The sequence below is a fragment of the Elgaria multicarinata genome, chromosome 1, assembly GCF_023053635.1.
Source record: "Elgaria multicarinata webbii isolate HBS135686 ecotype San Diego chromosome 1, rElgMul1.1.pri, whole genome shotgun sequence".
NCBI classification, from domain to species: domain Eukaryota; kingdom Metazoa; phylum Chordata; class Lepidosauria; order Squamata; family Anguidae; genus Elgaria; species Elgaria multicarinata.
In genome coordinates, this window is record NC_086171.1 from 115247544 (window position 1) to 115265633 (window position 18090).

The following is an 18090-nucleotide window of genomic DNA, read 5'->3' on the forward strand; positions in this document are numbered from 1 at the left end:
TGCTATTGGTTGTGTAAAGGGATCTCAGAGGAATGCAAAAAATGCCGATATGAAGTCAGAATCCTAGATCCTCTCAAGCAACGTTCACTGAACTTTGGGCTAGCAGGAGGGAGGAAAAGAATCATACCTACTGTCCCTGCTCTCAGGAACTTGGAGAGATCAGGAACTGGGACAGCAGAAACAATCCCATTTCTTCACATGTAGTCACATACGTGTTCCATGAATGTCTGAAAAGGTTTCAAAATTTACATGATTCAACCATTTCCTTTAATTGTGAACTTAGATGGAAAAATACTTATGCCCTGCGTTGGTTGTAGCACTGTAGCAGACTCTGACTGAAGGGGCTAACCAAAAAGCAAGATAATGAAACAGGCAAATATTCAAGCACACAGGTTTCAATCCAATGGAGTTCAGGCTAAGGCAGGAATGGTCAAGATAACAGGCAAAGGCTGAAGCACAGGCAAGCAGTCAGATATGTGTGGTCAGTCTGAGACAGAAGTGGTTGAGACAGCTGGGAGAGGTCAAAACGCAGTTAGGCAGTAAGGTATGTTACACAGTCCAGAGGCCGAGTTAAGAAGGAGCCAATGCTCAGGAGCACAGAGCATCAATCACAGGGCAAGGTCTAAGAGGCAAGTAAGAAAACACTGGAGCTGCAAGAACAGCACTGTTTCCAGTACTGGCTAGGCAAACACTGAAGGCTTTTACCACCAGAGTCTGCTGAGCCTCACTGAGGGCTCAGCTGCAGTATAGTAAAGCCCTACTCATGAGGAATTGCTTTCTTCTGAGGAGTCCCTTTTTGCAAGTGAGCACTCCTTCTCCTGGCTGTGGTCTGAGCCTGGACCTTCAGCACCGGAGTTCTCAGGGCTGGGTGGTGGCTCAGCGTCCCCATCTGACTTGGAAGAAGCTGTCCACCTTCTGAAGTGGAAGATATGAAGTCCTCTGTCCTGAGGGCCAAGGACCTTGTTCATCCACCCCAGGATCCCCCGAAGTATCTTGTTTCCCAGAGACATTTGTCTCTGAAAGCTCCAGATCGTCATCTGAAGATTCCTCCAGAAAAGGCATGATAGCTTATCAACTTGAAAGCAAAATGAAGGAGTGTTTTCTACATATTTAGGGGACTTTCTAAGTATGCAGAAGTATCTTCAATTGGTTGCCTCTGAGAGGCCCTCCTCACTTACTTGCCTCTGAAAGATATGAATTATCAATCTTTTCCTGCAGTGTCCCCACATCTCTGGAATGCACTTCAACCAAAGTCAAGCAAACTCCATCACTAAAGCCCTTCAGAAAAGCCATCAATATCCATTTATGTTCCATGGCCTTCCTTTGAGTTGTGTTTGTACATGCTTGCTGATGATTTTGACTGGAATGTTGTTGTATTTCTATTTTAGAAGGGTGGGATTTCTGTTTTATTATTGCCACTGCCTTTTATTAATTTAGATATTTATTAATTTAGATATTTATTAATGTATTGCTTTTATTTTGTCAGCCACCTTGAGAGGGTTATGCCCTAAAGGGCATCCAAGGAATATTTTAAATTAAAATCAACCAATGCAATGAATTGCAAACAAATTTACAGGAAAATCCAACAGAGAACTTTTGGGACTAAAAATAGTAAGAATAACTAAATAAAATAAACGAAAACTTTGCAATGACCCAATTGTTTCTGCAGCTGAAACTCTCCCCACGGCCTGAGTTCGATCCCAGCGGAAGCTGGTTTCAGGCAGCCGGCTCAGGTTGAGTCAGCCTTCCATCCTCCCGAGGTCGGTAAAATGAGTACCCAGTTAGCTGGAGGAAAGGTAATAACGGCCGGGGAAGGCAACGGCAAACCACCCCGCTATAAGGCCTGCCAAGAAAACGTCAGTGAAAGCTGGTGTCCCTCCAAGAGTCAGTAATGACTCAGTGCTTGTACGAGAGGTTCCTTTCCTTCCTATACCTTCATACATAAGTTATTGTAAGCGATGCAAAAACAACAAGTTCATGAAAACATCCTCAAGAAATTCTGTGCCATAAAGGTAACCTGCAACCAAGTAAACTACAACAGACATGGTCAAAGCTGAAGGAAGGAAGGAAGGCAGAAGAATTTGACAATGACCACCGAAGTACAAAAAAGCTGCCCTTTTCATTAATCATAAATGGGGAAACCAGTCAAACAGGCTCCATATACATATTGAAATAAACACTATTGAGCACAGTACTCAGAATTTTATTGATATTGCAACAGCTTCTGCTAAAAATAATGCGCTAATACTGAACAGTAATTATTTTTTGCAACTCATTGACTTTTGAACACATAGCCATCAAGGAAATGTCTGCCTTTTTTATTACATCAGTGCTTAAGGCAGTGGATATTGGCCAGATCCAGCATCCCCCTTTTGTTGGTTAATAAGTGATATCTGAAACACTGTCCCATATTAAATTAAGTGTTACACTTGATAAATATGAGAAGTTTTTTTTTTACAAAGTAGTTTCTAATATTATAGCTGTACAATAAAATGGGTAACATATGCATACAGTCTATTAAAATGCACATAATTTATCCAGCTCAAAATGAAAACATATCTAACAAGTAATTCCATTCATCTGGCCCTTTTTCACCCAGCCTTAAGATATACAAATGCATGCCTTTTCACCAGAACACAGCAGCTGGGAATGAAAAGGAAAGCATTCAAATGATCATTTTCACATCATATTCCATCGTCTTTTCACCAGCTTCTCCTCTGTCTTTCTTTGAGCCCCATTCTATTACAAGAGAGCTGCTTCTTAGATCAATTCATATTTCCATAATCCACACTGCTGTTTCCCCCTCTTCTCCCCAGGGTAGACTAACCCCTACATCCAGAACTGTGGCTTACAACTGTCATTAAGACCTATAACAATAACAAGATAACAAAAGAGTTGGTCAAGATGAGGCTTGCCTATACCATATGCTGATCAAGTGCATCATTTTAAACTCATGGAAAATGCTATAAAACAAAACCATAATGATTCTAACAATACATGTACTTGGACTTGCCACCTGTCCCTCCAAGAAAAGTCAACTTTTTAAATTGCTAAGCATCTATTTGGAAGTACACAGAATGCTCATGTAACAAGTGATATTAATGTGTGCTTAGGAGTGAAAGAGGGGAATTAAAGATACTTCCAACTCTTTAGACCCCAAATGTCAGGGGAACTCCTTCAGGTATTCAAAATGTTCATTTATTTACCAAAGTAAAGAGCCAAACTCCACTATGTTCATAAAATGGTTTGGATTGACCAGTATACTAATCCATTAGTTAAAATGTCATGGTGAAAGACAGATGAAATTCTTCATAATTCGGATTGTGTGTGCACTTCCTTGACACCTTCAAAGTTAAATGTGTATAATCTCACAGTTTCACAAATACTTGGTATATTTTACCAAATGTAGAGTGCACTTGATTTAAGCATTAATGTAACATTTCCAGTTATGTAGTTACAAATTTTGTTTTTTTAAACAAACTTTTTGTTTAAATCAGATCCGATGTTTAACGAACTCATCTATAAAAATTACAGCAAAAGTGAATACCTTCTCACAGGTGTAGAACTTATGAATATTTTTTTTCTTATTTTTGGGGATGAGCTTTTTTAAAAAAACCCACAATTCAACTAATGTGCCAGCAACTGAAGCAAAGGGCTAATACAGAAGGAAAGGAGGTCCTTAACCCTTTCCCTCTTCTGCTTTTTCAGCACCCTCTTAACTATGGTTTGTTGTTTGAAAGAAAGCCAATTTCAAACCATGAAGCTGACTAGTTTCAACAAACCATAGTCAAGATTTATCACAGTTTAGGGTTTGGACAAAACAAGCTGCAATTAATTTAAAAAACAGAAGTGAAAGCTTCAAATCATTCCACAGCTGCTGTGGAGGAGAAGGAGGTGGTATAGCATGAGCCTGAAGCTCACCTAAGCTCATTCCCATCCAAGCACAGCTAATATAGCTTTATATTAATTAATTACATTGCTATACCACCCAATAGCCAATGCTTTCTGAGCAGTTCACAACCATTTATACACATATAATAGCCTCCAACTGTGCAGTTTCAGCCAGGAAAGCCATATTTTTTAGAGTCCTATCCCAGGGTTCCAACCTTCCAATTGACCCAGTTTTCAGGAATTAACATTTCTCTGTCTCACCCACGGTTCTTCCCCCACCAGTCTCCTCACCCCTCTATATATAGTGATGGCAGCTTAAGCCCAGAATAGGCATCATAAACAAACAACTGAACCAAAGTTGTACATATACCCTTGCATTTTTGACACCCTTTATTTATGCTGATGCCAAATAGCATCTAGGACTGATGTCTAATCCGGTTCTGGCCATGTTGGTGCTGGAGATGGTGCAAAGACCATGACCAAATCAGGTCCACGAATGCAGCATAACAATGCCAGGTGACAAGTTCAGGGCTGTTCCTGCCCCACAGTACTTCCCACAGACAGCTGGCTCAATTGCAGCTAGAATCCTTAGAAGTAGGAGCTTAATGAAGTTAATGTCCTTCCTCAGCAATGTGAGCGGCACTTCTACCTCTCTTGGCCTCAGCTGCAGAGCAAAGAGTGTCCCTCCCCTGGAAGCACCAAGCTTTGAGACCAAATCTGGGCCAGGAGGTAAGTTGTACTCTGTGATGTGTGAACCTGAAACTTTGGGTTGTTGAGGTAGAAACTGGATTGTTGGGACCCATGGTTTGGGACCCATGGTTTGTTCTTGGGATGTAACCCTGGGTTGTTTCCCCCTCAATTTTTTTTTCATACATCACAGAGAATAACCCAGGGACAGGGCATCCCTAGATAGTTTAGCGTAACTGAACTATGAGAGCGGTTGGGAGCCACACACTCCCAGACACACAGTTAACAATTGTGCAAACCAGGTGATTGTGTTGTTCTTTGAATCTCAGTCTATGAAATGATGGCAAAGTATACTCATTATCAACAAATCAGTGACTTCCTCAAGAATGCTTGTGTTTTTTTATAAATAACTCAAGATTAAAATCTGTATGAAACATGCAAATCTCTGAATTTCTTGCAATGCTATCTTATCTTAACAAGGCTCCTCTTAAAACAGCATTTGAAACCATAGTATGAAGGGTATTTAGATATGGTACCCCATGGTTAGCTTTGATGTACTTATAATTCTAAAGTACACATTCACAAGACTGTCTCACAATTTTTAAAATATGGTTTCCATGGAATCAGCATAAGGTCCACACCAGATCACTCTGTACCAGTTGTTATTAAGGAAGAAATATGAACCTTATCCAGATGCAATCCAACTACAGCACAGTATTCAGTTGTGCTTCTTTCAATGTTACCATACAAGCTTCCCTGATATGATACCAGATCTTACCATTCTGCTCTTGTATACCCAGTCTTAAAGTTCTAGAAATATAAAATACTGGGGTATTATGTCACATAGAAAAATATACATATTTGGAGAAGGGAAATTGGAAAGTTAGAATATTTGAAAGGTATCTAAGGCTTCAATTCTAAACGAACTTATTAGGTGGTAAACATGGATAAGAATGTGTATGTTCTAAAGGCAAGTTTACACATTACAACCAAGCAGAAGGACAGGATGCACAAGAGAGTTAGGTTTCCTTTAGGCAGCAACCCTATACTTCCTTACATGGAGGTCAATCCCATTAAACTCAATGGAGCTTACCACTGAATTGCACTATTAATTGCGGTTCTAGCATAACATATGAAAAGAAACCTGGAGGGAGAAAGACTCACAAACCGATTTTGAGCCTTGAGTTTCTGTCTCTTCCCCATGCAAGATCTTTTTCATACATTACAGTATAATGTAAGTGCTGTTCAAGTACACATCTCGCTTGCACTTTCTCCCCACTCCCCCCACGTTGATTACGCCACTCTAACCAGTTTTCATCTAGCAAACCATTGCTAATATCCACAGAAAACTGAAGAACTCTTGTCAACAGAAATGACAGCCAGGAATGCCTGGGTCTAAAGTACGGGGCCCAAAGGGAAGCAGGCAGACAATTTGGTGTTGTTGCAGTGCTCAACAATAAGACTGAAATAAAAATCCTCTGACTCATATCACCTTGAATGGTGATCTTATGTAGGATAAATGAAGCCTATTTTTTAAATTAATTTCTTCATTATTATCATATTCTGTAGCACCCTTCATCTCTGATTGCAGGAGAGTGTGCAGCAGACTTTATCTTCATTTAGTTACACTGTGTCTTAAAACAACAACTATAAAATAGGAGCTGACAGCTCTCAGCCAAACTCTATCCTACTGAGGGTGCTGCTTGGCTCCCCAATTGCCAAACCAAGTTCTTCCTTTATTTGGCAGACAAACCAGTTCAGGCAGCAGTGAGCAAGAACAAGTAAAGGGGTGGAGGCAAGATGATGTAGGACTATTGGCTTGGAATGGCCCTGCATGTTCTCTTATTACTTCCAGGTACTTCAAAGCAGTAGAAGAACATACAGGGTCTTACTTTGCAAGGATCCAATGTGCTTATAGTTCTCTTCCTCCCCATGGGGGAGGAGGAAGAAAGAAAGGGAGATAGTGACTGTGTTGTATCTTCTGGTAAGCTTTAAAGCAGCTATTCAGCAAAACTAACTGCTGCTCTAGGGCCATAAGACCAAAGCTTTTTAAGAAAGAAAGCTGTTCTTATAGAGAAATTTAAGAAGCCAGAACTGAAAGCTGATATTGCAGCCAAGGACATGTCAGTGGAGTCCAGCCACAGATCTTGATGATTCCAGAATATTATGTCAAATGTTTAAAGGGCGGGTGTGTGAAATTATAGTGATTTAAGAGATTTATTTTGTACATACAAGATTAACTATTTGCATTTTGTCAAAGAGAAGTCCACTAAGGGTGAAACAAAGATAACAAATAGCTAGATCAGTGTGTATTTTGGACATCCCAAAATCACTACACCAACATAGTTATAGGTATTCAGTGCAAAAACTGACATCCTGAGAATCACTGGAGACATATTTTAGAACATAATTAAAGTGGCTATTGCTTCCAAGGTTTCTGAAAATCTATTTCTGAAGGATAATTAAGAGAAACTGCATACTGTTCATTTATAATATTCACTTATATATTGATATTACTCTTGGTTAATGCTACTGCTTACCCACTTCAGCATATTCTACATCTTTCTCTCTCTAAATATGGCATGCTATTACATGTGTTCACTATACAGCCTGCTATGAACTTTGGCCATTCCTCTAGTTCTGCTTTCCCCAACCTGGTACCTTCCAGATGTTTTAGACTTCAACTCCCAACAGCCCCAACCAACATGTCCAATAGTCAGGAATGCAGGGAGCTGTAGTCTACAACAGCGGTCCCCAACCTTTTTGGCACCAGGGACCGGTTTCGTGGAAGACAATTTTTCCACGGACTGGGGGGGGTTGAGGGGATGGTTTTGGGTAGCACCCCCACCCACCCCCACTCCAGAGTCCTGGCTTCGCTTCGGCTGGGTGGGCACCCAGACGAAGCAAAGCCAGGACGCTGGGGTGGGCAGCTTCGGAATGGCACGCCAGGAAGTCGCTCTCCCAGAGCGGCTTCCGGCTGGGCGTGCCATTCCAAAGCCGCCCCACCCCACCCCAGTGTCCTGGCTTCGCTTCAGCTGGGCAGGCGAGATGGCGCCCCGTGCCCAGGTACACTGGGGCGGGGTGGGTGGGTGAAAGCAGCTCACCTGCGTGGCCAGGTTCCTAACAGGCTACGGACCGGGACCGGTCCATGGCCCGGGGGTTGGGGACCCCTGGTCTACAACATCTGGAAGGCACCAGGTTAGGAAAGATTGCTCTAGTTTATCAAGATAACGCTTTTTTCCTTTTTCTTAGATTTCTCTCCAGTCCCACTTGAATGAATCAAACCAAGTTGCTGTATGACCCCTTTGTTTATTTTATCCAACAGACTTGTAAGATGTGTTAGGCTGAGTGCTGATGAGTTTCTTGCCCAGTGAGATTTATAGCTGAAAAGGGATATGAACTCAGATCTCCCACCTTCAAAATACAAAACTACTACTCTGGCATTTATTTACTTATTTATTTGTGGGATCATATATATATATATATATATATATATATATATGGATAAATAAAATAAAATCCCTCAACAGTTCACTTATAAATATTAAAACCACATTTAAAATGCAATACTAAAAACACAATCTTAAAAACAATTATAATTACAATAAAAGCAATACAAGGAGCAGTAAGATGGAGCAGCATGATTAAGTTAATTACAGCCCAGGGAAAGCCTGGGTGAAAAGTGTGTTTTCAGGAGGCGTTTAAAAGATGCAACAATTTGTGTCCTCTAAATTGCATAAAGAAGGGTTTTCCTACTAACAGCATTACATGGTGACATTCCATTAGTTTTGGCATCATCAGCAAGATCGTCCAGGTACGTATAAGGGAAGGTGGTCTGCTAGGTATCCAGTTTGATCCAATTGCAAGGACTGATTTTCTTCACTGACCTGTCCTATTCCATTTAACTCTACTCTTTTTTTAAAAAAAAGGGTTTAACATAAAAAAGCAGATTTAAAATAATAATATTCACTATCGATAGACAAATTTGGAAGGAAACTACTTAATAAGCTGGCTTTTGTATAGGCACAGGATTTCTAAGTGCATATTAGAGAACAACATTTTAATAAGAGAGCCAGAGTAAAATGCAACAGACACTGCTCGCAGGCAAAAACCCATTCATTTAACTTGCATTCTGCCTCCAAATAATGTCAACAGTAAAGCTCTTGTCTACTGGAATAGAGCACAGCTCCTCCTCTTAATGTGTGAATAACTTGTTGCAAGAAATAGTACACCTAGATTGAAATCCTCTGTGCTGTTATGAATGTCTGCATAAATGTCATTAATTTCAGTGAATCTCACACATGTTCAACTAATAACAGTGTTCAGAATTTCAGGACAACTATTTTTCTCACAACAAACGCTAAGCTCTTACTACACTGCTTCGGCAACGTAATTCCTTTATAGGCTCCTACTAAAAGAATTCAAACTACTGTTTATATACCCCTTTTTTTTCTCTCCACATACCTGGCATTCTTTTTAAAGCAAAACTGAGGAATATGCCTGAACCTCAATAAAACCAAAACGAAAAAGAGCCAAATGCATTAAATAAAAATATCCTCTCCCCATCTAACCTACCTTCAGTTAAAACACAGTAGTTGTAATACAACCACCTGTTTGCTGCAAGTGTTAGCTCCCGTTGAGATGATTTACATGCCAAGGTGTCACAGCAGGTCTGTTGTATGGGAGAATATTTTCATGAACGATGCAATGCCACTGGTTATGTAAAATATGCACACCCAATGTGTAATACCAGTGCTGACACTAGTTCTTTTGAGGAAACATAGCCAAAACCAGCACTTTAGTTTAGCATTGGTGATATGATCCAAAGGGAGAGGCGGGTAATAAATAAATAAATAAATATATTATTATTATTATTATTATTATTATTATTATTATTATTATTATTATTATTACCTGATAGCAATTTAAAAACTGTGTGTTGATCTTAATTTTCCTAATTTATTCCACTGGAATTGTATTCACGACTACAAAAGAAAGAAAAATACTGCCAGTCGTGTTTGGTCACATTTTTCGCCCAGATTAAAAATAATAATGTGATAAATCTATGAAAGCAACTAACAGTGTGCAATACTTCCTGCCACAAATGCATTCTAATGATCAAATCAGCTGGTGAAGACTCTCTTATTGCTAACATCAGCCATCTGCCTTTCTACAGCTGAATAGGAAAGGTTTAAAAAGCTGTAGAAAAGCAGGTGATGCTGATATTATTATTGTTATTATTTTTATTAATCCATCATTTTAAAAGGATCAATCTCATGTTTCTAACCTGGTCTCCAAAGTCCTCCGGGAACTTCCACAAAACCACAGGATCTGTAAATAATTGACAGACAGCATTAATCAGAGGCAAGGAACAGAGTCTTATAGCAGAGTACATTAATATTAAAGAGGGTCAACGTAGCTTCAGGCTCACAGACAGGTACAGAAAAAGTGTCTCAAAACTAAGATACTGGATAATTCAAAGATTTTTTTTAATTTCATATTTATGAAACTCCCTGCATATTTGTTAACACAAGAGTAGAAGGTTATTCTGTACTGAATCATTTTTTCATTCCTTTTTAACTGTTCTTTCAATGTCTTTTAAATAAGTTATTCCAATATTCGATTTGTAAAAGGGAAATGCAAAACATGTTTTTTAAATGTCAGAATTTAAGCCTCTCTCATCATCTTGCAGGTTTTCACTGAGGTGTTTTTATCCACATTTGGGATGTACCATTACAGATTACGAATATTAAAGAATACAACATGTTCACCAGCTGCATCTTGGTACCAATCAATTACCTGATATTATGCAAACTAGCAACTGTTTTATTAAAAAAGAATTTGATAATTTCATGGAAGCTTGGACTTTCCAGGCTATGCAACTGGGCCTCCATTTTGCAGAACCCCCAAACCATGTTGTTCTCATTATATTTAGGATCTTCACTGTCATAAAAAAAATCCAGTAAATAAAGTGAATAAACAATAAACAATGTTATTTGTTTCAGGGCATTACTAGTTGAGTCTTTGTTATATATATTATGGTGTATTAATACATTGTGTTTAGACGAATGCATAGCAATTACTTTGTGGATGGATCTTGAAACTATAAATGTATATTTTATCAGAGGTTGCCAGCTGGAGTCCTACAATTCAGAGCAATCCACACAGGCAATTTTATCTACCCACTTATGGCCCTATCAAATTTAATTAATTTTTTGTAAGCAGCTTTCCCTGTTCCATTCTTAAGGAGAAAAATATTTTCAAGATGCAATGCAAAGATTCTGTACTTTAATGCTGCATCATTTGTATATAGCTGAAGGCCAACAGGGCTACACACATAATAAGTTTTTGTTGTTGTTTATTCGCTCAGTCGCTTCCGACTCTTCGTGACTTCATGGACCAGCCCACGCCAGAGCTTTCTGTCGGCTGTCGCCCCCCCTAGCTCCCCCAAAGTCAAGTCTGTATAATACCATTATGGAGCACATGTGCACATTCTGTGTAATACCATGGTGGAACACAAGGAAGCCATTCTTGCTAGACTATACGAGCTTCATGCTGGAGTTCAGTTTGTGAAACAAGGTACATTTTCATCTCCCAGACTACTTTTAGGAAAATACTGGCTTCCAAGAATACAGAGGTTGGACATTCTTATCTTATAGCTGTCCTTGAAATTACATAAATACACAAACACAGAGACACTCAAGTAACAGTTTCCATTTGAACATGTAATATTTGTCATCCTTTTATTTGGGATCCCACTTTCCATTTTGCACATTGCTCACCCTTCACACCCATTTTAGAGTGCCACATATGGCAGCAAGTAAAAAACAACAATATAGGAAGGACAGTTTAGGAGAGCTTTGAAATGTCAATCTGACATATTTGATTTTTAAGTGAACACACCTGAATTGTATTTAGGGTACCCAGCAAACGTGATGTAGCATATAGCAGCTCCCTAAGGGAAAGCAGTGAAGAAGTAGGTAAAGTATACCCTTAAAAATACTACTTGTCTGGCTATTATGGCGAAAAATGCATGATTAAATGCACTGATTACTCTTCATGTATATAGATGACTACCCTGAACCTGCTCTTTCCATTTCTTGCCAGAAAGGAACATAGAGAGTAACCCAACCACCCCCAAGATTTTGTCTATTTTCGTAATAGACAAATTATTTCTATACTCGAATCCCATGAGGTTGGGAAAACTCCTGCCTGAAACCTTGCAAAGCTGCTGCCAGTCAGTGTCAACAATACTAGGCTAGATGGACTAATGGTCTCAAACTTTCCTATGTTCCTATATACTCACTTCCATTAACATCAATACAAAATGTTAATTTTGTATTATGGGTTAATAGTACCCCACAAGTGAATTTATAAACCTGCATTTCTTAAACACTTTCTTCTCAAATTAGAACCTTCCTTGTGATCCTGCTAAACTGTATGTTTTTCTTCATCAAAACTATCTGCAGAGTTCATGCTGAAAAATACTTACCTATTCAGCTTTGGGGTCATTTTGACCCCAATCACATCTGCAAATTTTTGCATGGAACTTGCAGCTCACCTCAACTCTAGTTTCCATTGCCCTCACTTCACAGTAAAAACTGTGCAAAATGTGTTAAAAGTTTTTCTAATGCATCTTTATAAGCAGCCAGCCCCAACAGCTCAAATTCTAGGCCAGGTAGTGGTTGAGAAACTAACACCACTTTTACAGAATTCTGGTCAGAATATAATAACATTTTCACCCAGGTGGCTAAGAAAAACTTGATTCTGGTTGGTGCATTGGAAAAACAAGCAAACCAGAAATTCTCCGAGAGTTCCTTGTCCTCAGACAGTGTCAACAGCAGCATTTTTGATGCTCAAGAAGATTTAATATTTGCAAAGAAAGGAAGGACAGTAATTCTCTTTTCTTCAATGCATACCGATGCAGCAATTTCTGGCTACAAATCCAGAAGCAATTTCTTTATTATAACAGAAGTAACAATAGCATGGACACCTGTAACCAGATAGGCCCAATTTGAACCAAGCAGAATATTGCACTATGAAAGTGGTATGAAAGCGGTGTATAAAAGGCAAGAGCTACACTACCGCTTTATAGCGGTATTGAAGTGCACTGACAACTGTTGGGGCCCACTGACACATACCATATACCGCTTTCATACCGCTATATCCTGCTTGGTGTAGGTCCTGCCTTGTATATACCACTTTCATAGTACAATATCTTGCATGGTGTAGATTAGGCCACAGTCTCCACATACATTTCCAAATGCATGATGAAACAAGGGGCAGTTGTGTTCTTTCCTAAGGCCTGCTTAAATTCCTACATTGTTTTGAAGATGAACAACCCACAATTGAGTGAACACCCAAAAAGTAGTCTCTTCTTAGTAAACCTCTGTATGGACGTAATCAAACTTTGGGCTGAATTTAGGGATATAGCCAACTTGCCTGGAATGTTAAGAGAGGCAGCCTGAGAACTGACAGCCCCTGCAATTGCTGACACCAAGAAATGGAGCAGGTGTCATCTCTGCGGTCAACGCAAGGACAGAAAATTGCAGGCTCAATGTTATTATTGTGATTGTTTTGTCTGTCCTGCTCATGCACTTTTGAGATGTAGTGATAATGCATAGACTGCTCAAGTAGTGTGTGCTACAGTTGCAAGTTCTGTAAGATTTGTTACAAGTAATTCACAACTCATAATTATTGCACTGTTATGCTTATGTAACTGTGATAATTATGTTATATGTATGTTAACGGCAAAGTATGTTGTTTTGTTTTAAAAGCTGTGGAGTCAATTAGACCCCACACATCATTTTTGTAGGTGTTACATACTTTATACTGTGGGGTATTTTTGACTCCAATTACTTCTTTGCCACATTAAAAATACTGTTTTACTGTAAAAGGAAAATTCTCAATGAAGACATGATATTTTAAAAACTTGGAAATGGTCTATCCCTTCCCCGAGGTATTTCATTTTTATAGCTTTTGTGCAGTACATTTGACAAGCAAACCAAATGGATGCAGTCAATTTTTCTACCAATGGAGCATTTAGAGCCATGTTTAAGGTGGCAAATTGGGGAACAGGTCAACATAAGAGCAGCTAATTTTAACATTGTATTTACCGTCTGTGACTGAGATAGCCATCTACAAAGACAAGCTAAACTGAACTCACCCACTTACAAGATCTAGTTGGGGAGCAGATGGAAGATTGCTGGATGATTTGCAGGACATCAGCAAGAATTTCTGACTGAACTGTTTAACAAAAGAAAGAACAGAAACACTTCCCCTCCCCCTCCCCTCCCAAACCTGCTGGATCAAGGAAAGATTGAGGGGAGTACTTTGTTTGTGTGGGCAGGTAGACTGGGTTTGGCCGACACGCTAACCAATGGTAGATTAAATAGTCCAACAGTGGGTTAAATAGTCGACGGTTGGTTATTGTGTAGTCTGTCAAGACTTTTTCTCACCACAGTTGCTTATTCAGCTGAAATAACCAATGCAAATAACCAACGCTGTGCAGACTTGATTATTTGAACAATTGTTGGTTATCGTGTTATATGTTGGGCACCATTGACTGTTTTGTCACACACAGTTGGATATTTTCAGCAACTACATAGTCCCCTGGCAAGAGCGACCAAAGCAGCGGCTGCCACTCTAGTCCAGCTGGCAGAACTCACAATGGCTGATAGGATACCAGCTGGAAGGCTGAGAGAGGGGAGGAGAGAGGGCGGGGGATGTGTCAATCAAACACACCACTGACTAATAGTCAACTCGACGCTGGCCTTAATCCACACCACGGTTGATTATAATCATGTTATGTGGGGAGTACCCTCTCTCAATAATCAACAATGGAGTTGACTATTAACCCACCATTGACTATTGTGTTGTCTGAATGCAACCATAGTGAGCATAGACTGGTAATGAAAACATAATCCTGGGCTCAGCGTGTGCTCAAAGGCACCATGTTCCTAAATTCCTTATTAAGAATTTCTTAATTCTAATGCCTTCCGATGACAAGAAATTAGGAAAGGGGAAGGGGTTGTGAAAAACATGCAAGGAATTTTGTGAAGATCTCCCAACAAGGTAGAGGTGGGGGAAGGGAAACCAGGAGCAAAGAGCAGAACAAAACTACATTCTCTGGCTGTGGTTTGCTTTATTTTAAAATGTTCAATATTGATTACTAAAGGGAAAATTGTTGGAACTTCTGATAGAAAGAGAAGCAAAGACCCACTAAGTCCTGCTGATTAATTTTTAATGGGCAGGCAAGGGGAAGGCTGCAGTGGCCCATTCATATTTTATGTGGATATTCAGTCTTGGTCTCCCTCATCTGTGTCTCTTTGACTCAGTTTTTCTTCCCCAAATGTGTCTGCCGGTGGGTGCCAGATGCTGCACACATACACCTGGAGATGCTACACACATATAAACTATTTTGCATCTGACTCCAGTTGGTGGACCTCAGAGTTATAATAAAAACATGTAGTAGATCACATAAGCCTGACATCTGCCCACCTCTGGTCCAACTCATGCATTTAGCAAAGTGAAGACCAGGCACAGAGACTTGGTAAATGTTACTAGGACATCATTGTAATATCCTTATCGATCCCTTTTCCCACTAATAAATATCTAAACAATTAATCACATTTCACACTTGCCTTTCTCCTAATAATTTCATTTAAAGTGTCAGGAGGAATGGGGTCAGTTTTTCACTGCATACAAGAAACAGCAATTTCCAAGCACCTGGCACCTCCATTCTGAACACATACAGCTGACCTAAGGCCTGAGCTGACAGGTCTGAAAATTTTGGTACATAACTCCATTTGTACTGAGGGCTAGAGAGTGTTGGCCAGTTCGAAAAGGCTAAATCCTGACAAATGCTCAATTCCTGCTGAAAATATTTGCTGCTACAGTACTGGGTAGCACCCACCTTTCCTGAAGTCCAATGCAAATCTAACAAAGCCAATTATTTAACAAGTGATGGAGTCAGCCACAGGTTCCATTGATGCCTCCCTCCCTCCCTCCATTGTAAAAAGGACTGTGGGGTTGCAAACCATGGATATAAGAAAATCTAGATGATGTCAGGCAGGAATTCATACCAGAAGGAAAAAGGAAACATGGGAGCTTGGAACTTGCTCCTCATCTCTCAATCATGGTTAAGAGATGGCAAAGTTACTTCTGTGGCAACATCTGCTCCAATGGATCATATATCCCTATTTTGCCTTTGGATGAGATGTTGGGAGCACATCTTAAACATGTTATTATGCATGCACATGCACCAGAGTTCTTCATGTTTCAACTTCCCCTACAGATCTCTAGCAATTATATGCATATAAATGAATGCACATGGACACAAATGCCGGTGTACGGTTTTCCTTCTCTCTTGTAGGGTGACCAGATGACCCGGAAAACCCCAGACACCTCCAGAAAAACGGGGATCTCTGGGACAACCAGGGCTGGGCCCCAATTTACCAGGGAAAAGGCCCAGAGAATGCATTCCCAGACTTCTGGGAACACGTCCTCCAGCCCTCCGCCCCCAATGCCAATCGGTCCTTCTCCTTGGCTAGCGCGATCATGCTGGCCAAGGAAAAGGCTGGGATTGGCGCTGGGTGAGCCTAGAATGACATGTTCCCAGACTTCTGGAAATGTGTCCTCTCCCCCCTCCCCCAGCGCTGTTCTGGCTTTCTCCTTGGCTGGCCCGATCACGCCAGCCAAGGAGAAGGCTTGGATTGGCCCTGGGAGGATCGAAGGAAGAACCAACAGGATGAAAGAAGAAGCTGGAGGATGAAGGAAGAAGCAAGAGAAGAAGCAAGTAGGAGAAGAAGCAAGAGAAGAAGCAAGTAGGAGGTAAGACTGAGGAGTATGTGTGTGAGAGAGAGTGTATGGGTGAATGGGGTGCATGATTGTTTGACTTAATGGATGGGTGTGTGCGTGTGTTTGGGAGTGAGTGATCCTGAGTATGTGTGCTGGCAGTGTGTGAGTGTACTGATGTGATGATGTCTGAATGGGATGCTTGGTTGTTTGATTATGAATGGATGCATGTGCATGTTTGTAGTGTGGGGGGGGGGAGGGCTGTAGTTTTCTGTGTGTGAGTTGGGGGGGATGATTTGGAGGTGATATTCCTATTTTGTGAACCGCCCAGAGAACTTCAGCTATTGGGCAGTATAAAAATGCAATAAATAAATAAATATTAAATAATGCATTTTGGCCCATAGATGTTCCTCTCCAATTTGTTTGATATAATTGCCTTGACGTATGTTTTGTAAAATTTGCTGATAATTGTTCATCCTTCTTAAAAATCTCTTTAAAAAATTAACAGGGTTGTCATTATTATTATTATTATTACCATCATTATTTATCTCTCTTTTCTTGCTCGTGGCGGTTTTTCTAGATGAACGTGATGGGCTTTGCCAAGTCATGCTGTCTTTTACTGATTCTGAAATTTCCTGACTATTGAAAATGTTTTAAGTATGACTGCTTTCTGGATGTTGGCATGCTTTTATTTTGGTAGGCCTAATTTCTGAAGGTTTTCTTTTTAAAAAAAATTGATGTGATACTGGTGACTGATGTGACTAATGGAATAATTGTAACTTTTTCCTGTTGCCATAGTTCTTTAACTTCCATAGCCAGTGGTGTATACTTTTCTCTCTTGTCCTCTTCCTTTTCTACGACATTTTTGTCATTAGGTATTGCTATGTCAATGAGGAAGGTGTGCTTTTCTTGATTGTTTTTGACTGTTATGTCTGGTTGAAGTTTGTTTATTTATTTATTTATTACATTTTTATATCGCCCAATAGCCAAAGCTCTCTGGGCGGTTCACAAAAATTGAAGTTGAAAGGAGCTAAGAGGTGCTAGCCGTTAGTCCATTTTTTCCATGGCTAATGTTTGCAGAGTAATAGTAGTTTATACTCTTTCTGAGTGCTTGTTTGCTTGTTTGTTGGACTAGATTTTTCTGTACTTGTCAAATGCTTCAATTGTTCAGTGGTAGCAGTATGCTGAATCTGTGAGTATGGATATGAGAAAGGTGATTGGGGAAGACTGTTAAATGTTAGGAAAGGTGAGACTATGGTCATCCAGTGAAGGATTTGCCATCAGAAAAAATATTTGAGAGAAGGGGAGACTGTATCACACAGAGCATAGCAAAAGCTTCAAAGTACAGCAAAAGCTACAAAAGTAGGAATGAGTGAAGTTAATTTCAGATACATTGAATGTCTCACTTGTTCTTTATTCCAGTGATTTTAACATTAAGATGTTATGTAGAACAGGTTTGTCTTAATTGTGTGCTGGGAAATCAGACAGGTGACCAAGGCCATGTTTGGGTGGGCACGCCCCTTTGTGGGCTGGCCTTGTTGGTAGGCACGCCCCCTTAGGGGTGGCCATGTCCTCCTTTTTGGTTTCCAAAATATGGTCACCCTATCTCATGTCCATGCCAGTAACTCTCTGTGCAGGACAAAGTTTGAATTGTAGCTATTTTATAAATGCAACTACATCCATTGAGAGATTAAGAATTCTTAATTGTGATGGGTA

The 18090-nt window shown here is 39.9% G+C and overlaps 1 protein-coding gene across 2 annotated transcripts in view; it reads right to left on the reverse strand.

Annotated features, from left to right (window-relative positions):
• DENND1B (DENN domain containing 1B) overlaps positions 1-18090 on the reverse strand; it is a 211527-nt gene that overhangs the window by 147218 nt on the left and 46219 nt on the right. For both annotated transcript variants that reach the window (XM_063135069.1, XM_063135071.1), the window contains exon 3: positions 9866-9909. In XM_063135069.1, the coding sequence (XP_062991139.1) occupies positions 9866-9909 (44 nt within the window). The remainder of the gene's footprint in view (positions 1-9865; positions 9910-18090) is intronic.